We start from the raw sequence: 23,204 nt of genomic DNA on the forward strand, positions 1-23,204 counted from the left end.
TTTCCTTTCTGTAACTTGAGAACATTGCTCCTTGTTCTGTTACTTGCCACCAATGAGAACAGCCTGGCTCCATCCTCATTGTAACCACCCTTCAAATAGTTGAAAGGTGTTATTAAATTCCTCCTCTATCTTCTCTTTTCCAGATTAAGACCAATTCTTTCAGTAATTTATTTGGACTCTCATTAAAATTAACATATAATTACATTTTAAGATACAGAGCAAAAGTTTAGTAAGCAGAACTGTTCTGTTCAAGAAAGTTCTTAGATGGTTCTCATGTGAAAGATCCTGTTTCTCTGGTATTTCATATGTCCATGGCATGTTCTGGGCAGTAAGACATAAGGAAGACTCAGAATACCATTAAATGTTAATGTAAAGTATATATAATGGATGCTGTGAAGAGGATATATGAAAATGTAGTAAAGGAGTAGATAAGCAAAAAATCCACTCCCTTAAAAAGAAACTCTGGGAGAACAATAGGCATAACAGAGCTGAGCTGAAAGAAGAATGTATCATTGTGTGGTGATGGAGTTCATTCCAAAAAAAAAAAAAGCATCTTAGGAAGTCCTACCTAACACTTAAATATTAATCTAGACTAACCCATTAAAACTGCTGAAATTAACTTTTCCTATATGAAGTTCCTATATCCAAGCACAAAAATTATTCCTAACAATATATCTTTTGTTTACAAATGTATATTTTTTTTTTTATTTTAAACCAGAAAATATGTTGGGGACAAAAGGCAGAACAACATGTGTTTGGCCATTTTTAGAGGGGGGGGGCGGGAAATATATGTTAAAATTTATTTTTGTACTCCCACAAGGATGAATGGCTGTTGTTCTAAACTGAAAACTGCCATTATGCAATATTTACTGACAACTTGGAAAAGTTTTATCTAGAAAAAATAATGCAATTAATTGTGATTCTTGAGTTCCTTGTTGTCTTTAATTCTCAAGAGTATTGCTGCAGTCTTTCAGATGACTACATCTGGAAGACTATATGTACTTTTGTATCACTGCACATTTCTCTCCAAGCATCTACATTTGCTTAAATGCTTGATCTTTCTCATCAAATCAAACAACATGTTTGAATATAAACCCTGAGCTTGGTAAATATAGTGTGCAAATGTCCAGTCTTCAGGAATGGGGTTTCAAATGCCAGATGATCAGAAATACCACAAGAGTGATATTTTGGACACTGGCACCATCCGGAGCATTTGAACAGGTACTGAGATAGAAAGTACCTTATTCCTTATAACACCCTTCATGCTCTCCCTTGGAGGGCTGATGGAGAGTGTAGATGATAAGTAGGGCCTGATTTAAATTGTAATTTCACATTTTTTTTGTGAAAACAATCACAAAATTAGGTGATTTTCATGAAAAATGTGATTTGCAATGAAATGCCATGATATGGTCACTTTCTGGGGAGTTGGCTTCTACCAAGTGCCAGGAACATCTGTCAAGGCAGCCCCCCGGCACCCCCAACCCCCTGCACCCCAGTTTTCCCTCCCAGAAGAGCAAACTACCCCTCCATTTTTCAGCACCAGGGCTTTCTGCCTAAGGCAGCCAACTGCTTCCAAGCCCAGAAAAAAGCTTCTTACCTTCAGTGGATACCAGCAGCAGCCCAACCACATGGAGAGAGTGAGCATGGGAAGCCAGAACAAATAGTGTGTGTGGGCTTTTCAGCAGCAATCAGAGGCCTTGGGTGCATCGCCTCTGCTGCTGCAATTAAACCTGGCCCTAGACCCCAGCCCCTCCCCCAGCCAATCAAGAGTTCGGGGGGGGGGGGGGGGGGAGTACCACAATCTGGCATGAAATTTAGGCCATGATCAGGCCACAATATTAGTGATCTGGGCCTGAAATTGAAACCAGGCCCTAATGTTAAGGATAAACATGTATATGGTGACCATAACAGAACAGGAGTTTAATTCAAGTCCATTATAACAAAATAGTCCAATTGCAACTGGTAAGAGGGTTCTAACACTGTGGAAAACCGAGTAGTACTGGTCTGCTGCTCTTCCCACAGTTCTGCTTAACAAGAGAAGGAATTAGCTTAGATTTTTTTTAAACATTTGAGAGCTTGTCTACACAGAGAAATTTACTGGTATAATTATGTCAGTAAAATTATACTATTATAGTTATACTAGAATAAGTTCCCATTATTTTGAAATAAGAGTGTCCACATGGAAAATTGTACTATTAAAGTTATACCAGTATAATTATTTAAGTATAGTTATGCTAATAAATTTCCCCATCAATACAAAACTTTAATTTGTTAACTGTTTCATGCACACAACACAAGAAATATAGGAGCTAGTTGAACCAGAATAGACAATGCAATATATACAAGGGATGATAAGAAAAGTACTGAGAGGTGAGAGTAGGTATAGAGAATGTGTCACTAAGACTGGCATAATTGGTATTCCAGAAATATGAGGAAATATCTAAGAGCTGGGCTTTGTAGGAGAGGATAGGAAGCTTACAAAAAGCAAAATCCATTTTTTATCTGGTTTTTAATTTGGGAATTTAAATGTTGAGGTTTTGAAATGTAATAGATTTATGGTATCTCTTTAGTCAGTTAAAATACAGAGAAGGAAAATTTGCTAAACTGAAATATTTTTTCTTCTATCATTACTAAAATCTCTCTTTCATTTTCAGTTCCTGCTGCCCAAACACAGACCCAAGCCTCAATTATCTTTTTTCATCTTTACTGCAGCCACCTGCTCTCTGACTTCTCCCAACATTGTCACTATTTCATGTCTTTACCAATACTACCAACAACATCATCTTTGTTGCCTACCATTCCAGTTGGATCTGTCTCCTCTTCAATGGTTTTCACTTATGTCCTTTCACTTACTGAATCAAATTAATGTTCCATGTCCTGTAATTTTATGTTTTTTTTCTTTAATTTGCTGAGGAGGTGAGTAAATATTGTATAAACTGTATTTTGAATGCCATTAAAATAGTATTAAGCTGCAACTTAGATACCATATCTGTTATACAATCACTTAGGATGGCCCTCAAGTCCTTGTGTTATTTCAAAAAGTTTAGTAACAAATGCAAGACCCTAGCAGGTATTCATAAAGACTTCTGAGAAAGTCATAACTGAATGTCTTACTTAGCTGTAACTCATTCTTATAGCAAAATCATTTGTACCATCTTTGACAACTTTTGTATCCAATTTTTGTGTTTCCCATATGCCATCTGAAATACCAATCTCTTTTTAAAGTCCAGTACCATTTTTCTGATAGACATAAGGCTTGCCTTGTTGTCATATAAAAAACCTGATATTTGTATTGATATTATATGCAAGAACTAGGTGCATTAAGGTTGCACAAACACACAAAAGCTAGAAAATACCAGAATTAATATTGTCTGTGTGACATCAATTTATCCCTGATACTATCTTTAATTATGTAATGGATGCTACTTTTTCCATTGGACTCTTGATTTATTCAGTGTTTGGTTAGTTTTTCAACTGTTTTTTTTTTTCTTCTCCTCATTCAATATGTAGTCTCAAATCTTTTTTAACACATACCAACCAAACCCTGCACTGAATACAAAATTATTAATTTCCTCCAAGGGTTCCACCATAGAATCAGAGTATTTCATGAACAATAATGAATTCATCTTCACAACACTCTTCTGAGATCAGGCAGCATTGTCCCTAGTTTACAGCTGCAAAATTAAGGTGCAACTTTAGGCCCAAAATTGAAAAAATATCCACTAATGTGAATGTCCAAATTGTAACATTTAATAAGGCCTGTTTTTTTTTCAAAATACTTTGCATTATTATGTTACTTATGTTCAAAGCACAGCTCCAATCTATTTTATTTGCAATAGTTAAACTTCAGCAAATCCGTCCCCAGTGTCTTCTGTTGGGCAAACACAAAATACACATATGGCTGTGGACCACTGTAAAATGTTTTACTTAATAGATCTGTCCAGCAACTTAGCATTGATTTGGCAGAGATTGAATAGTGTTATTGTTCTTTTTAGTCTTCCAACCCTCTGCGCATTCACTATGACTGCAACAAATAAAGCAAGGGTCTTACAGACCACACTTTCCTTCATTTCACAGCTTTTCCTTATCCTCAGGGTAGGGTCTGCCTTAACTCTGAATGAAAGAGGGTGCTGGAAAGGGAGGGGCAGAAAATATTATATAAGGTGAAAGATGAAGACAATATATATATAAGGGAAGTTTTCCATTTCTTATGTTTTCAGTGTTTAATTTTTCATCCAAAGTATAAAGTTTTGGAGGTAAATTAAAAAACAACAACAACAACAAAACAGTAGTAGCAACAGAAATTATATTGTGTAGAAACATATTAGCAAGTCATCATCAGGATGATCCACAGCATGAAATTAATCTCATGATCAAAAGAAGTCTGTGGTAGCAGTATTGGGAGTATTCTGTGGCCGCATCTACATGAGTTGCTGACTGCGCAGTAGCCCATGACTACAACACAGTAGTGTCATGTGGCTGGAAGGATGATGTGACACTACTACGCGGTAGTAATGAGCTACTGTATGGTCAGTGTCACAAAAAGGTAATTCGGTGACGCTACAATGCAGTAACTGTTGTTACAGCGCAATCATTTAGTACTTGTTTATTCAAATAAATAATAACTCCCTATTTGCAAGTCCTAAATGCCTGCGCAGTAACAACTGTGCAGTGATCGTCTTGTGTGCACTAGCTACTGGTGGGGGATAAGATGCACACCTTGGCAAACAACAGAGAAATTCACAGTCTGGATTCCTGGTTCACCTCAAAGTTCTGTAGGATGGTGTTTGTAGGTCCTTCTGCCACTATCCCCCAACCTTGTCTCTTTCCCTTCTTGTTCCTTTCTATACATAAACCTCCTCTACCACTGACTACAAACCCTTTTCTCTTAGCACATTATCGTTTTTGTCCCCATCCCCATTTACTCTTATCCATCCCTGCCATGGTCTAGTTCCATTTCCTTTCTCCACCTGTTCCCAGGCATCCAACACCATTGCCTACCTGACCCATTCGTACACTAACTATTGAATGCCTTCTCTTCTACTCCTATTGATTTTCAAACACCAAGTCTTACTGTACTCCCCCTCTTCTATACAACCCCAATTCTTCTCTCCAAACTCTGCAGTTATTTTCACTATCATCTAAAAATTAAGAGTGAGCTTTTGAATGCTGCTAAATTTGGTAGGAATTATTAAGAAGGCAATTGTAAAGAAAATGGGAAATATCATTATGTCCCTTTATAAATCCATGATGCATCCAGACCTTTAATATTGTGTACAGTTCTCACCTCCACACCTCAAAAAAGATATAAAAGAACTAGAGAAAGTACAGAGAAGGGCAACAAGGATGATTAGTGGTATGGAGCAGCTTCATTATGAGGAGAGACTAAAAGGACTAGTGGTCACAAAATACAACTAATAGGTAGTACGTTTAAAACTAACAAAATGAAGTTATTTTTCACACAGAAGGCACGTCTACATGAGGCTTTTACTGCTCAGTTAACTAATTATCTGTACTGTAAACATCCCACATCTACACTTGCACCCCTATTAGGCCAGAGTAAACTAATTTACTCCACAGCAGGATAGTCCTTGTAAATACAAGTAAAAATACAGTATAAAATTCCATAGCAGCACACATGTAGATGCTGATAGAGCTGGCTGGAGCATCAGGGTGCTTCAGTGTGGGAGCTGCTTTCCAGAAAGCCCCACACTGCTTGCTGACTAGCCCCTTCATGCCCCAGCCAGCCCCTCCACAACAGGCTAGCCCCCCTGGGGCCCCATGGTAACCATAGCTGCTCCGACCCAGCTCAACATGCTGTGCATGAATAAACTCCTGAGTTTATTACTCCAGAGTTTTTTGCTCCTAGGTGCATGTTCAAAAGGCAATAAGCTCCAGAGTTTATTCATGCACAGTAATAGCATGTGTAGATGTGCCCAGTGTGTAATTAAAGTATTGAATTCATTTTCCCCCAATGTTGTGAAAGCTGACAGTTTAGCCAGATTCAAAAAGGGGTTGGACAAATTCTTGAAGGAAAGGGGCATCAGTACCTATTGATCATGGAAGTTAGGTATACAGCCTTTGAATTAGAATGTCCTAGACCTTAAATGCTGGAAGCTGCAAGTGAAAGTGGAACACTGGGGAAAAAAACCTTGGTCATACCCAGCTCACTTTCCCTTTCAGCACCTACTCTCTGCCCTGTGTATTGCAGGAGAGTGGAAAAACTAGACCTATAGTCTGATGCTGTAAATTGTAATTCTTGCATTGATTACATTGGGAAGAGGTTAGGCTAGTTCTGAGTGCTTCGAAAAATCTCACCCTTAAATATAGAAAATACATCAAAACCTGTGGTTTTAGATTATGTGCTTTTGTCATCAGCCCTATTGTTGAACCCTTGTGTGCAATGTAAACTAAATAGTGCATCCAGGCCTCTGGATTATGTACAAGCCTTGTGCAACAGACTGAAAAACCTACCATACTTTGATGTAATGTTAACTGGAAAATGGAGGGTTTAATTAAGTAAGTATGAGAGGAAAGATGCTGTCTTGGGCAAGACACTAAACTGAAATGCAAGTGATCTAGTTTCAGTTCCTAGATTACTCACAGACTTGCTGTGTGACCTTAGGAAATGATTAGGGAACGTGTCTACATTCACAAGCCATAAGGGCTACCTCCTAAATGTTAAGCAGTATAACAATGTGACAGTGTGTGCAAATCCAGGATCAAGACAATGGGGCTGCAGCCATTCCCCTTTCAGCAGTGTAATGCATACAGAGTGAAGAGACTTCATTGCACATGTGCCACTGAGCCAAAGCAAGTGTGCCCACAGCCCCTTTCTGTGATCCTGAATGCCAGTGAGCTCTCTGCCTTGCCCCTGATGGAGCTGTACATGTGATAGGAGCTCTTTGACCTTACTAGTACAGGATCTGCCCAGTCACTGTTTCAGGAAGGTCCAGAACCTGCTTCTGCTTGCACTTCCACTCCCTCTTCCCCTTCCCCCTCTTCCTGAATTCAGCAGCAGGGGAAAGGAGGAGACAAGTTGCAGTACGTAGCCTCTGGGCTCTGTGAAGACAGGGGTTCTGCATTGCTGTTGTTATTGTTTGCCCCTTCCTTTCCCCTGCTGCTGAAGAGTAGGGAGAGGAAGAGCATCAGGCTTTGGAGCTGCTTGAAATCAGATGCCACACTAACCATATAGCTCACATCACACATGGAGCTCCTAGGGTGAACTTTGTTGACATGCAAGTGAGCTTCAAGAGCTCACTGTGCATTGCAATACACATCCAGAGTGGGGTGTGAGTGTGCTGCACAGCCACTCTGGATCCACCACTGAGAGACAAACTATGGCTTTATTGCAATATTTCTGGTTTAAATGGGTTTGTGCTATAATAATTTACATGCTTCAGTTTCCCTGACAGCTTCTACACTGGGAAAGAGGGTGTTGATTGTGTTGGAAATGTGGAGATTGGCCTAAATGCCCTATGAGCCATCAAGCAACAAGGTGGACTTCAGACAGGGATCTGAAGAGATCCCCTAATGTTTCAGTTGTCAAGGAGGCTTATGAGAAAACAGCTGTATAATTGAGAGAGAGACCTGAAAATGGAAATGCTAAGAGACAAGAAAGAAAAAAAGGCAGCTTGAGAGAAGCCTAGGAGGCTTGAGAGAAAACAGCTGGGGCTCTGTTTCCTAACAGGCTGTTTGGGGTTTGGAGTCCAAGTACTCTGCTTCTGTACTGCTGTTGTCCAATGCACGTCATTTTTGCTTTAAAAGAGTTAACTGCTTTACTTCATATGGGTCTACTTTGTCCCCTGAAGTGGTAGGTCATAGACAAAAGAACCAAGTCTTGAAGACCATGCAGCTAAAGGTTTACCCTTTCTAGAAGCTATGCTTTGGCTGGCTTCAGGGAGACTGTGTGAGATTGGAGGTTCCAAGCAGGTGCTCCTTTTGGGGATCAAAGGCAAACCACCTTAGTGAGAGGTAGCACATTCAAAGGCAGTGTGTCATGCCTCAGTAGTGCTGCCCAGCACCATAGTTAAGTGGTATAGATATACCCTCTTCACTTCAGTTCTTCATTCCATGGGCTACATTATCCAGAAGATCAAGCTACAGGTTCTTAAGTTTTCCTTATGGCCTTACCATATAATCCATTAAAGTAATTAATAGAGATTTACATACAAGTTCTCTTAAAATTAATTCTTCCTCTATTTTCTGTACATTTAAGTTGAAAAAAATCCATTACTAGTACATAATAAGGACCTATAGGACCTAATCTTACACTTCTTGGACTTGATGTCTATTCTGATCTGGTAGTATTTGCAATCATCTTGTACAGGTGTCAACTGCAATGTGCAAAGAAATGGAGAATCAGACACATTGAGTGAAATCGTGATCTCACTAAAAGTCTATCTGTACTGATGCCACTATTGTGAGTGCTGCTCATGTAGACACTCCCAATCAGCCTTAATAGAGTTAGATCAGAAACAGAGATAGCAGTATAGTGGTGGCAGCTTGTTGTTCAGAACAGAATAGATGCCCAAATATTTACACAGCTTCTTAGGCAGGTTTGTAGCCCTTGCAGAGTTTTCTGATGCTATGGCTGCACTGTTATCAATGCCCAAACTAGATAATATACAGCTAACATATCTACAGAAGCTGTGGTCCCAGGTGTGGCTTCTGTGTAGATATATCCTAAATCAATGGCTTTTATTTGGCTTTGGTGGGACCAAGAGTTCACAAAAACCCCTATTCTAAGTGAAAGTTGCTGACTATAAATAAAGATGTTGCCTTAATTACCCCTCTGTGAGGTTGTGAATGACATCCTCCATGATGCTATAGGTATATGCAATCTCAAAGTCATGCCCTTACCCCTTATGTATGCTATCTATCATTTCTTACCTGAAGAGACTATGACTCAGCAGCTTTGCAAGTGCATACTCAGCACAGTCTTGCTTATCTGGACCACAATTACCCTAAATGCCTTGTTATCCATTACAAGAGGCCTATGTGCATTAATTTTATAAAAACATCCTTTGGTTATCTAATGCTTTAATGCTTATTAAGTATGCCCTTGAAGTCTCTACTGCATTTGCAAAATGCCATGTTTACCCAGCTTTCTTTCACATAGTTTCAAAATGCTGCTTAATGAGCCCTGTCCTTAATAGGCCTAGGTTCTGAGCATTCTCACCAGTGCTTATTGCAGCTAAGGTTTTCATTTGCACCTGTCAAGAGGTCAGTTTAATTTGACATGTTAATTTCCATCCCTCCTATAACAAAGATATACTACCAAAGCTATTTAGGCATCTATAGCTCATTTTTAAGATGCCAACGTTCTTTTAATGAGATATGATGAATCATTCAGTTTCAGTATAATCCAAGACAAAAACAGGTTGTCACTGATAATTAAAAGATAAGAATGAAGATGCACTGAATCTCTTAGCATCATTAGCTTCTGCCCTGCACTGTCCACCTTTCAGAAGGCAGCACTGAGCATAGGCACATCAAAGGGACTAATTACTGAATGGCACCACTGCTAAAGAAAGCCATCAGATGTTTTGGTGAGTTTAAGGGGAGCAAAAGAGAGAGATGCTGCATCACACATGTTCCAGGACCTATGGCAATAGGAGTGACTTGATCTTAAAGCCTTTTCACCTCCCTTGAATGAGGTACCCTTCAAGGGGAGAGTGAAGCGAGAACTCTTAGAGAACTATTGATGTATTCTTTTTTGTATCTACTACTGTAGATTGTCTCACCAAAGGGAGATGATGTGGCTTCTGTTTTGAAAATATGTTTTCAAATGGTTATGCCCTATCAACAAAGGCCATAGGTTTTTGAAAACAGAATCCTCTCAGTATAGGAAATTGCATGCTGATAAGCACAATTTTTTACATAGAACAGGTTCTTTGATCTTTCTTCTCCATTCCCAGTACATCTCCAGTAATCTCTAATGACAAGGAAACACATTCCCCAGTGTCCATATAATTATTTTCACCCATAAAGTCTTATGGCATCTTTTCCCTTATTTTCCCCACCCTACTGCTAGTGAACCGAGATACTTCAGCAGGATTTCCTATTTCACTTCCCTGTGGTTAATGGCTTTAACCACTGCTAACACTGAAAGTGTTGCAACTGTGTAAGATGAATTACTCCTGGCGTGGCAGCAGAATAACTCTCAAATCCCTGAATGGCTAATATTGAGTTTTTTTTAAATCTCCTAGATGTAAACTAACTAGAATTTGGAGACTCATGCACATCTATGCACTTCTAACATACCTATTGGGCCTTTCAACATGCCACAAAAAATGGCCTTTAAAGCAGCTTAAATGCCCTTTTGTACCACTTTAATGGTGTTGCTGTTTACACTGTTGGTGCCATATTGCACTTTAAATGGCTTTGAGATGTAACACCTTTGAGATGTTTTAATTTGCTACCTAACAAAGTGCAACAGCCGCTGAGGGAAGCACCAGGCCCTGTGCAGCTCAGGAGCTGTGCAAGCAGCCCATGCAGGCAGACTCCACTGAAGGAAAAAACAAAACAAAACAGAAAGCCTGATCTTTTTTTTCCTCCCCAGAGCCTGTCTCCCAGAGCAGGAGCCCAGTGCTTCCCTCCATGGCTGTGGTGGGGCTGGTGCTTCCCTCTGTGGCTGCAGTGCCTCCCCAGGACTGCCAAGGCTGGATGCCTGTACGTGCGTGGTGCCTGGGGGATGCCACTGTGGAGGAAAGCACTACTTCCCCCACCCCACAACAGTTCAGGGACCACTCAGCTCCCTCCTGTTGCTGCCTCTCTACCTGCCACCAGAGAGGCAGGTAAGGATTGGGCCAGACCCTCATGTACACAGTTTACTTCAGTTTAATTCTCCCTAAATTGAAGCAGTGTTTTTAAAAACCCACCACTTCAATTTAGGGAGAATTAAACCAAAGTAAACCCCTGTGGTGTGTACAAGCAGCCAGTCTATCCTGTTCTTCAGGCAATAGCCAGCAGAAGATGCACTGGGACTGAAGTAGGCCTGGGCAATGCAGTGAAGCATCTGGAGTAGTTCATGCCACATTCTGTATTTCATTACCTCATAAGCAGGATTTTTCCTCCCCCTACACTCTCCTCTCCCATTCTCCCCCATGAAGGAGCCCTTTTGAGTTAAGCAGTGTGACAGCAGAAGAATTTGGTCCAAGAAATTACCAGCCAGGATGCTGTTCTGGGAGATGCTCAGGGGTGTCCCTATGCACATTTGGAATGATTTGCCCTTTGAAAAGTGCCAGCCTTTCTTTACGAGAAAAATGCTAACAAAATGCATGCCAACAGTATGAAATGGTCCTCCCTTTGCAGTGGTACCAAAGCCTGCAAAACAGCAGCCAAGTCTGGATGGAAAGATTACACAAAACAAACAAGAGGTTTCTTATCTCCTTCAGATTCTTAGGCTCCAGGCAAAGCAAAACCTTTTCAGAACACTAGCCCATGGCAATCCTCTCACAACCTAGGGACACACACTTCACCACAGCATATTACTAGCAGCAACAGTCACTGCAGCACAAGGAGCAAAGAGCAACATTTCCTCAAGATCCCCTGGCTCATTGCGGTAATCAGCTATGTTTTAAACCGCCCCTCTAACCTCAGCTTGTTGAATCATTCCTTTCAGCTCACGCTCCTCCAGCCCTGCTGCAGCGTGGTTCTTCTGGGAGACCTGGCACTGGCACAAACCAGCTTTCTGGGGCAGGGAGGATTTTAACTGGCTTTCTTCTGAATGCCCGGGCTGCCAGTCGCTGGATCCCAGTCCTTACTCTCGGTGGGGGAGTCCCAACCTCCCTCCCCCACCCTGGGTGATGCCCCTTTGCCCTCAGTGTTGAGGCAGGAGATGGGTAGAGCAGCACGTTGCTGGAGATAATGACCAGGGCCTGAAGCAGTTGCCAGAGGTTTCCCCCGACCCTGCAGTGGTTGCACCTGTGGGAAGGAAGGAGAGATGCGGGGATGAGCTCGCAGTACTTGCACTAATGAGCAAACGCGGGGAAAGTGAGCACACAGCCTGCCGCCCTCCCCTTGTCCTCTCTCTCCCCCCTCCCCTCCCACCCCAGGCTCCTCCCCTGCCCGCTTTCCCAGCCGGCACACACATGTGCCGCCAGCCAGCTGCGGGAGCGCACGTGTGTGGGAGAGCCCGGTGGAGCGGGGCAGGCGCCTCGGCGTGTCCCTGCCTCTGCCCAGCCTGCGCCCGTGCGCTGGGCGCGGGGAGGAGGCTGGGCCAGGCGCTGCCCGCACCGCACCGCACCGCACCGCACCGCACCGGCCCGTCGGAGGCTGAAGGCGCGGGGCGCAGGTGTCGCTGCCTCTCCCCCGCCCGCCGCGCGCCTCGCCAGCACCCCGGACAGCGCCTCGGCCGCCGGCCCCAGCACCATGGACAGCGCCTTCCCCGCCAACTCCAGCGCCTGCGGCCCCTTCCCGCCGCCCTGCCCCGCGGGCGCAGGGGGTAACCTGTCGGCCCGCCTCGAGGAGCACGGCTGGAATCAGTCCGACCTGTGCCGGGGCGGCAACGGCAGCAGGGTAGCCGGCGGCGGCAGCCTGTGCCCGGCCCCGGGGGTCAGCCCCTCCATGATCACAGCCATCACCATCATGGCCCTCTACTCTGTCGTGTGTGTGGTGGGGCTCTTCGGCAACTTCTTGGTTATGTATGTCATCATCAGGTAGGTGAAAGGGCTGCGGGGAGGCGGGGGGATAGGGGCAGGGGATTGCCCCGGGGCGGGGAGGAGAAGGAGTCATGCCGGGACGGGGCTGGGAGGCTAAACCCCAAGGACCAGGCACCGTCCTGGAGGGTAAGCGCAAAGGGAGCAACTCAGTCCGGCTAGAAAGCGAGATTTCCTTGGCCCTGGGAGGGAGAGAGCTGCTTTCCTTGGCTCGGCCCCCGCGGGGAAGCTGAAGGACTCTCACTAAAATGTGGCTTCTTTTAGGATCACATGTGAAGAGGCTCCGGTTGAAGCCCCAGGCCCCTTGGGACACCCCCCCCCCCACACACACACACCTCCACACCCACACACACCCGGGGCTCTGCCTGCTGCCCACTTGGATCGGGCTTGGATTTGGGGGTTGCAGGGCAGGCACAGCACAGTGTTGGCCGGGGGAAAGGAGGCTCCTTAAACCGATGCCTCTTGCTGCTTTGCGACCGAGCGCAGATGCCAGAGTGTTGCTGAACTGCCCCGTGGAGACAGAGGACTGGGAAAGAACTGGAGAGGCGGGAAGGAGGGAGGGTGAAATTGCCACTTTGGGCTGCTGGGGGAGGGAATGGCTCACCAAGATCAGAGCGGGGGAGGCAAGAACAGGAGGCAGCGCTCAGGGGCAGGCAGCGACGCTTCCACCGGGGCAGAGAGAAGGGGGCATCGCTGCTAATCCCTGGCTGGAGCGATTTCCCACCTGTTCAGAAGCTAAGCGGGCTCCCAAAGAAATGCTGCAGACCAGCTGGAGAGGGGCGCACCCGGACAGAGCCTTGCCAGGCTGTGCTGTCCCTTGCGGAGACGTTATGCCTAGTTTAGGAGACAGAAGGATTCCAACAAGGACTGTATACACACACACACACACACACACACACATTTTCCCCGTGCCCCCAGAGCCTTGTCTCCCACACACACACACACACACACACACTCCTTCCTCAATCCCAGGCACCTCCCCTTCTCCCCACCCAGCCCTCCATTTGCGCACACATATCTTTCTCCCCTCCGTCCTAGACGCCACACAACCTCCCCTCCAGAAACACATCTAAAAGCATGTACCTTTCTCCCCTCCTCTGCAGGCACACACTCAAACCTGTCTTTCCCTCACCTCTTCCGGAGGATGCACACCTTTCTCCCATCCCGTCTACACACACACGCTTCTTCTCCTTCTCCTTCTCCCTCCCAGACACAGGCCACCATTTTTCTCCCATCCTGTCTACACACACACACACACACACACACACACACTTACTTCTTCTCCTTCCCTCCCATACGCCCCCCACACCTTTCTCCAATCCTATCTACAACATACACACGCACACAGATCTCCTTCCCTCCCACACACTCTCACTTTTCTCCCATCCTCTCTACACACACACACAAGTTGCTTCTCCTTCCCTTTCAGACACTGTCCCATCCCTCCCTCTCATTCACGCACCTCCCCCACCTCCCCTGAGAAATTAGGCACACATACCCACAGAATACCATGTGATCATGAGAATAGCCAGTTTGGCCCTTCCTTTCCTGGACCTATGAGATCCTATACTTTGCCAGAGACATCTATCGAAGAGAAGATCAGGCCCATTACAACTAATTACTGCCTTGGAGATGTGTGGCAGTATTTCCAAGCTTCCTGGCAGACAAACCCAACTCCAGATAAAAGTATCTAATAGTGGGGGAGTAATTATATAAAACTGCTATTTAATTTTCATAGGAGGGGGATTTTTTAATGAATTGTAATTGTTTCTTGCCTGGGTGAGCCTTTAATATCTGTAAATCTGATTTCCCTAAAGAGAGGCAGGTAAGAACAGAATTAAATTGAATCCTTCCATTTGTATAACATTTGTGAAACAGAGCTCAGAGTAGTGTCAATTTCTATAAGAAAACAGCACCACCTACTGAGAGTAGGGAACACAACAGTGGAAATGCTGTGAGGTATGGGAAATTTGTTTCCAATGTACGTTTGACTGAGAAAGAGCAACGTTATTTCATGCATTACTGTTTCATTTAATTTTTACAAATGTTTAGGATAGGAGGGAAGGATGAGAGAAAAAGCTATTTGGAATTTAAAAGCAAGGTTATACTGGTATCCCAGTGGTCACATTTAACTTTATAAAATGTTACTGATTTAAATTAATAAATGATAATATGATCTCTTGGCAAAGAAAAACAAATCAGCAATGCTTCTATAAAGCAATCTGCATTTACATGAATTTAAATTACTTTTTTAAAGCATCTCCATACTTTTCAGAGAACAGAGGTAGCAAGTAACTTTTTTAATATATGATTCAACTTGGCCTATTTGTACAAATAGGGGACAATTAGCAGGAATAGTATGACAATTAACATCTGGTGATTACAGTCTTAAGGTAACTGAGAAGAAGTGTTAAAGTTATTGCAGCAGCAAAAGGAACTGCACAGCAGATATATTTTTCCAATACTGAAAATGTCAGCTACACAAATTTAGCATTTAAGAAACTTCTCAGAGTAGAAATTTGTGTCACTGGCAGCATCTGTGTAAGATTAGTGAATGTATTGCATCTTAGTAATAAAAAACTTGGCAGATAGAGTTAAGGGAAATGGAAGTTGCAGTTCAGACTGAAGTAGTCCTAAGCAGAAAACTATGGTTTCTAATTACACTTTAGGGGCTGAATTTCAAATGGAAATTGCTGGAAAGATTATATAGTGTTCTGTGGTTTGGTTCAGTCTGCCAGGCATGCCATTTCCTGGCAGCATTCCACTTGTGTAAGTGCTTCTGAATGGCAGGGTGGCCACAATTGTTTGGTCCATGTATCAAATGCATTCCTTTGGGAAAAATCAAATGTATAATATAATTCAGTAAGGATGCTTATAAGCAAATTCCACAAGCAGTCTTTGGGACTGTTTATGTCAAGTAAAACCTGATCTATATCCAGTATACCACAGTGTCATTCAAACAGTCTTTACATTTAATATTTGTATTTCAGTAGCGCAGTAAGTCTAATTTTGCCAGAACCATACAGATGCAGTTTAAGGGGCAGCCTTTGCCTTAGTGAGCTCACAACATCAACAGATGCAGTAGGAGAAAGGGAGTATTATTATGTCTGAACACAGACCTGAAGCCAGATCTCCTATGCCTTAACCACAAGATGACCCTTCCCCCAAATATTGCACAACTTATTAAAATAATATGTTACAGCAATGGCAGTTTTGACAACTTGAGTTGAAAAGAAATGTGTAGATTCTATATAAACTAGCAGGATAGAGCACAAAAACAAATATGCATTTGGTTTTAAAACTTTAAAATCAAAGTGAAATTCAAAACATTCATGCCCCTACCTCCACCAAACAAGAAACAGATCATTCTGAACTGATGTATACCTCCTTGCCTCCCTTCTTATCCCTTGGTACAGAAATGTTTCCATCCTTCTGCTTCTCCCCCTAAGTCCTTTAGTCTTTCATAGTGCAACTCCAGATAACTTATACAGATACCCCCTTACTCTTGGGAGCAAGGGCAAAAAAAGGACACACCAGAAAATAAGACTTAAATGTGCTTCTCAACATACAAAATGGATGCTTAACTGCTAGCTCTTTTTCTTGACCAAATGCTTGCCATTTGGGAGTGGTAACTTGGTGGCCTCACCACCAGTCTCACTGTACCTAATGTGGGATCCGGATTCCCTGTTCTGTCCATCACTTTTTAACTTGAATTCATATGTACAATATTTTGAACCTGACGTGTGTGAGACAAAGCCTGGGTAACCAAAACTACTATTTCCATCAGCAATTATCAAGCAGGACCTCTTCTGTCTAAGGTAGGGGTGCCAAAGATCTAGCTCACAGGTTGCATCTGGCCCACAAAGCTGCATTAGTCAACTAACCAGGCTCAAGGAGGGGCTGGGAATTCAGGGGTGAAACAAGTGGGGGCAGGGCCCATGCCACATTCCAGGGAACAGAGCTCCAGTAGGGATGCATTTCAGCAGCAGTGAGGCAAGTGATAACTACATTAACCTCTGTGACTTCCTGATGCCTCTCACCTCACCACTGCCATAGCCCATCCCACAGCCAGAGGTGGGTCTGGAACTGGCCCACCAAGTTTAATGCCCATGGTCTACCCTAAGGGATACTAACAGAAGTCAGGTTTTATCCCTTTTCATTGATTTCTTGCCCGTTTAAGTGTTGTATTAGCTATTTCCTTCATGAACTCTATATATGTATTAGTTACAAATGTGAATAAAGCACTGTAATTCTTTAAATACACATGAAGGAGATTTATATGCTTCTTCTTTATTGACCTTTTAGTAGACAAATATTATTAGGGCAACAGCAAACTTGACTTCTAGCCACCACTGCATGTATAGATACAGTGTACAATTAGTCCGATACAATATGGCTTAAGATACACAGCAGTCATGGCCATATTCTGCTCCTATAAGTCAATGACAGCTTTGGTACACTCTCAAATGGGAGAAGGATTGTATTCTGATGATTGAAGGAATTTAGAATGTGCAGTGTTAGAAAGATCTACTTTTAACCAACCATCATTTATATTCCAGTGAAATCTGGATCCTGGATGTGGCATCCCTTAGTTTACATAGACTAACAAATACATATCATGGTATATACAAAGACAAAAACAAAATGGACAATAAACTGAGAGTGAAGTTAAATGGAAAGAAGCTGTGCAGGTTAGAGACATGGAAGGAATTAAGCAAGAAAACAACCAGCAGAAGACATTACCCTATGCTGAAGACAAAAATGAGAAAGCTGGATGCCAACACAGAACCAAGCAGCAGCACATAAGATTAATGAGGAAGTTGCATAGAATTACAATTAGGAAGCAGTTTCTTGGTGAGCCTTTGTCTTGCAGTTTCTTTCCAGGGTTAACTCTGCCCCATCCACTGTCTGCCTGAAGCAGCTCTACCATGTAGGGAGGAAAAATGTCCAACAAACCTACAGCCTAGGGAATGACCTGCTGGGTGGCACAGAAGTGGAAAGGGATCTTGGAGTCCTAGTGGACTCCAAGATGAACATGTCTCGGCAGTGTGACAAAGCCATCAGAAAAGCCAATGGCACTTTATCGTGCATCAGCAGATGCATGACAAATAGGTCCAAGGAGGTGATACTTCCCCTCTATCGGGCGCTGGTCAGACCGCAGTTGGAGTACTGTGTGCAATTCTGGGCTCCACAATTCAAGAGGGATGCGGATAACCTGGAGAGGGTCCAGAGAAGGGCCACGTGTATGGTTAAGGGCCTGCAGACCAAGCCCTACGAAGAGAGACTAGAGAAACTGGACCTTTTCAGCCTCCGCAAGAGAAGGTTGAGAGGCGACCTTGTGGCTGCCTATAAGTTCATCACTGGGGCACAGAAGGGAATTGGTGAGTATTTATTCACCAAGGCACCCCAGGGGGTTACAAAAAATAATGGCCACAAGCTAGCAGAGAGCAGATTTAGATTGGACATTAGGAGGAACTTCTTCACAGTTCGAGTGGCCAGGGTCTGGAACGGGCTCCCAAGGGAGGTGGTGCTCTCCCCTACCCTGGGGGTCTTCAAGAGGAGGTTAGATAAGCATCTAGCTGGGGTCATCTAGACCCAGCACTCTTTCCTGCCTATGCAGGGGGTCGGACTCGATGATCTATTGAGGTCCCTTCCGATCCTAACATCTATGAATCTATGTAGGCTAGATGCTGTCTGAAAACTACAGAAATGCAGAAGAGGAGGCAGCACTTTCCCTTCTCCTTTCTAACCAGTCCCGAACCTCTCAATTATACTAGATGATCTAGCCTGGGAATGGTGGCAATATCTCAACCCACTTTTTAGGTTGTAGTTGAGAATCAATTCTTGTCATGATCAAGTGACATGATGCCAGCAATGACCATCCTGCAGTCACTCATGTGCAGGGATCCTGGTTTTCCATTTTCCATGAAATAACAGAGAAAACACAGATTTTCCCTTTTAGAAGAGAAACCCATTGATTTCCCCCTTTTGCAAAGAGCTCTGGAGGCTGGCTGAGTTCCAGCCTACAAGAGCTGTTTGCAAAAGGGGCAGGGAAGCCCTCAACCCTGCCCCAAGGAGAAGGAAAGGGGGAAGGGTAGGGCCCAACACTCACACTTATCTCCAGCAAGAAGAGTGAGCCTGAAACAGGTTCCAGTAAGTGGGGCTTGGGGATTGTGGAGCAGGGCTGAGGGGGAAGCTGGCTAGGGGCTGAGGGAGTGGGGAGGTTTGCAGCCAGACAGGCATTCCGTCCAGGAGGGGGTTTGCAGCCTCCCTACTCCTGGCCGGAGTGCTCGGCTGGCTGGAAACCACCGCTGCTCTTCCCCACTCATTCAGCCCCCAGCCAGCTTGGGCACTCCTCAGCTCTGCGCTCTGGCCAGGAGTGGGGGTTTGCAGCTGACCAGGACTGGCAGGGGTTTGCAGGCAGCCAAGCACTCTGGCTGGGAGCAGGCAGGCTGTAAACCCCTCCCGGCTGGAGTGCCTGGCCAGCTGCAAACTCTGGGTTGCAAACACTGTGCTCCCCACCCTGCTGCCCTCCCCCAGGCTCTCCAGATCACAGCGTGCGTGACAGACACCAGCAGGGCTGTGGGGGGCATTTAATTTTAACCATGGATTTTGGGATTTTTATCAGAGAATTTGTGATTTTTTTATCACGGAAAACCAAGATCCCTGCTGCTGTGTCAGATGTCAGTAACAATCAAAATGGAGGAAAAATTGAAAAAGCGTTCTTATGGAAAAATGACCTCTTTTAAACAAAAAGTATCACTCCCATTTTTCTCCAAAATGTTGCTTTATATATGGTTTTCCTTTTAAAAAACTGTGTTTAATTCAAACAGTTAAAGTTTTACATTTGAAAGCTGGGAATAATCATTTAATAGTGGGCTGACATTGAAGTCATGCAATCAGTCCTGACCCCCTACTAGATTATCCTTTGTTAGCAGAAAGGCAGTTCAAGAGGAGCCCTCAGTATTTGAAAGGGGAAGAAAATCCAGAAAGAATCAGAAACAGGAGTGAGAAAAATAAGAGGATTTGGATAAGGGGCAGCAGAGGAAGCATAAGGAAAGGGGATTCAAGGATCATATCAGGCAGTGGAGGAAGAGAATGATCTTTAGGGTTCATGGTAGTCGACTATGAGAAGAAAAAACATTTTGGTCTAATAATAGGTAAGTCAGTCCAATATGTGAAGCGTACCAAATCATTCTCTTTCACCTCTCCACGCAGCTCCACCCTGCTGATGTGGCCACCGTTGTCCCCTTCCTCCTCATAAGGTGACACAGCAATAGAGGGGTACCTACATTCTTACCTTGGGTGCTGAAGAGTATATGAGTGGGTGAGATGTCTGGGTGCACTGCATTTTTCTGCTCCTACTAAACAAAGACCTTAGTTGGAGTGGTGTTAGGAGGTCCCCCAGAACCGTGGGTCTTGAAGTTAATGCCCTTGAGAGATGTGTTATAAACTTAACTCCTCTTAGAGCATTGTTTCAGTTACTCTGAAATCCCAGGCAGCATTCTCTTCATCAGTTAACTTGGGGCAAATATGGACACTTTTCTTCACAATCTGGGGGGTGGGGGGGAGGTTAGAAATTCAAATACAAGATTCCCATATAATCGCATGACACCAAGATCTGGGGCGTGAACCTATAATGCCTATGCCTCTATCCACATCCGCTAACATTTTAAGGCAGAGACAGAAGGGATGAAAAATACTGACACATATCAAAAGTATTTTGTCTGACAATCTTTAAATGAACTAGAATCAGTATCTGTTTTCCATTTCTTGTGCATGGATTTCTTGGGGGAGGATCATTGCTTGTTTGCATACACTATGTGGTGTCTATTAATGCTGATTTCCACACAGGGCACATATTTTCTATGCTTTTGGTTTGCAGTATGTGGGGTTTGAGGTAGGTTGTTTTTGTTTTTATTTTGGTTAGGGTTTTTTGCTAAGTTGTACTTCTAGGCTTGCTGAATTTGTTTTACTTGTTTATTCTTGAAAAATTTAAAGCCCTAGTGAGGAGGGCTTTAAACTAGGCTTTCTGGGAGATGCAGACCAAAGACCTGAGGTAAGTGGGGAATCAGGTAACTTGGAGGAAGCAGAAGCAGGAGTAGGCAACAAGGGAAGTGTTCTCATTCTTCCTGAGAAAGTAGGGCAATCAGCTAATTCCCTCAGGTGTCTGTACATGAATGCACGGAGCCTGGGAAACAAGCAGGAGGAATTGGAAGTTCTTCCACAGTCACAGAACTATGACAGGATTGGAATACCAGAGACTTGGTGGGATAGCTCACATGATTCATAGAGTCATAGATTGCAAGGCTGGAAGGGAGCTCAGAAGATCATTGGGTCCAGCCCCCTGCACCAGGCAGGAAAGACAACTGGGGTTAAGTGACCCCAGCAAGGTGACCATCCAACCTCCTCTTCAAGATCTCCAGGGTAGGTGATTGCACCACCTCTGGAGGGAACTTATTCCAGCTTATGACTGGAGCACTGTCATGGATGGGTACAAACTGTTCAGGAAGGACAGGCAGGGAGGAGAGGAGAAGTTGCACTTTATGTAAAAGAGCTGTATGACTGCCTAGAGCTCCAGTATGAAATTAGAGACAGGCCTGCTGAAAGTCTCAGAGTTAGGGCCAAGGGAAGAGCAACAAGGATGATGCTATAGATCACCAAACTAGGAGGGTGAGGTGAATGAGGTTTTCTTCAAACAGCTAGCAGAAGTTTCTCAGTCATAAGCCCTGGTTGTCATGGGGGGTGTCAATCAGCCTAACATCTGCTGGGAAGGCAATGCAACAGTGCACAAGCAATCCAGGAAGTTTTTGGAGAGTGTTGGGGACAGCTTATTGGTGCAAGTGTTGGAGAAGCCAAACAGAGGCCACACTTTCCTTGATCTGCTGCTTACAAATGGGGAAGAATTGGTGGGGAATGTAGAAGTGGCTAGCAACTTGGACAGCAGCAGCAACCAGGAGATAATTGAGTTCAGGATCCTGAGGAAAGGACAAAAGAAGATCATCAGAGTAAGGACCTTGGATTTCAGAAAAGTGGACTTCAACTCAGGAAACTGATGGGCAGGATCCCCTGGGAGGCCAATCTGAGGGGAAGAGAGTCCAGGAGAGCTGGTTGTACTTTAAAGAAACTTTACTAAAGGCACAGGAAAAAAACATCCCAATGCACAATAAGACTAGCAAGTATGGCAGAAGACCAGTTTGGCTTAGCAGGGAAGTCTTGAGTGAACTAACACACAAAAAAGAAGGGAAAAGGGAAAATATAGTGCCCATCTTTAAGAAAGGGAAGAAGAAGGATCCAGAAAACTACAGATCCATCAGCCTCACCTCAGTCCCTGAAAAGATCATGAAGCAGGTCTTCAAGGAATCAATTTCTAAGCACTTTTAAGAGAAGAAGATAATTAGGTTGAGTCAACATAGATTCACCAAAGGCAAGTCCTGCCTAACCAACCTGATTGCCTTCTATGACAAGATGACTGGCTCTGTGGATATGGGAAGAGCAGTAGACATGAGATACCTTGACTTTAGCAATGCTTTTGATTTGGTCTCCCACAATATTCTCACCAGCAAGCTAAGGGAGTACAGGTTGGACACTAAGGTGGACAGAAAACTGGCTAGCTCAAAGGGTAGTAATCAATGGCTTGATGTCTAGCTGGCAGCAGGTATCAAGTGGAATGCCCCATGGGTCATTCCTGTGGCCAGTTTTGTTCATTATCTTCATCAATGACCTGGAAGATGGGATGGAGTGTAACCTCGGCAAGTTTATAGATAACACTGGAGGGAGTAGTAGATATGCTGGAAGATAGGGCTAGGATTCAGAGAGACCTACACAGCTTAGAGGATTGAATCAAAAGCAATCTCTTGAGGTTCAATAAGGAGAGGTGCAAAGTCCTGCACTTAGGACACAACAATCCCATGCACCAGTACAGGCTGGGGACCAAATGGCTAAGCAGAGCTCTTCAGAAAAAGGATCTGATGGTTATAGTGGACAGTAAGCTGAATATGAACCAATAATGTGCCGTTGTTGGGTAGAAGGCTAACATCAAACTGAGCTGCCTTGTAAGAGTGATGCCAGTATATTGAGGGAAGTGGTTCTTCCCATCTGTTCAGCACTGGTGGGGCCAAATCTGGAGTACTGTGTCCAGTTTTGGGCTTCCTCCTACAGAAAGGATAAAGACAATTTGGAGACAGTCCAGCAGAGGGCAACAAACATGGTTAGGGGACTGGAAAACATGACTTGTATGGAGAGGCTGTGGGACCTGGGCTTATTTAGTCTGCAGAAGAGAGAACTGAGGAGAGATTTAATAGCAGCCTTCAACTCCCTGAAGGGTGGTTCCAAAGAGGATAGAGCTAGACTGTTCTCAGTGGTGACAGATGACAGAACAGGAGTAGTGGTGTCAAGTTACAGCAAAGGAAGTTTAGGTTAGCTATTAGGAAAAACTCTCACTAGGAGGGTAATAAAACACTGAAATGGGTACCCTGAGAGGCTGGGATGGTGACTGGGATGGTGCAGCTGGAGATGGTCCTGTTCTGAGCAGGGGGTTGA

At 44.0% G+C, this 23,204-nt stretch overlaps 1 protein-coding gene across 1 annotated transcript in view; it reads left to right on the forward strand.

Moving 5' to 3' along the window:
- The first annotated feature begins 12,496 nt into the window (after nt 1-12,496).
- The window catches only part of OPRM1 (opioid receptor mu 1), a 35,957-nt gene continuing 25,249 nt past the window's right edge, over nt 12,497-23,204 (forward strand). The window contains exon 1 of the mRNA XM_014596730.3: nt 12,497-12,662. Within this exon, the coding sequence (XP_014452216.3) occupies nt 12,571-12,662 (92 nt within the window). The 5' untranslated portion in view covers nt 12,497-12,570. The remainder of the gene's footprint in view (nt 12,663-23,204) is intronic.

Source organism: Alligator mississippiensis, chromosome 1 (genome assembly GCF_030867095.1).
Source record: "Alligator mississippiensis isolate rAllMis1 chromosome 1, rAllMis1, whole genome shotgun sequence".
In the NCBI taxonomy this organism is placed as follows: Eukaryota; Metazoa; Chordata; order Crocodylia; family Alligatoridae; genus Alligator; species Alligator mississippiensis.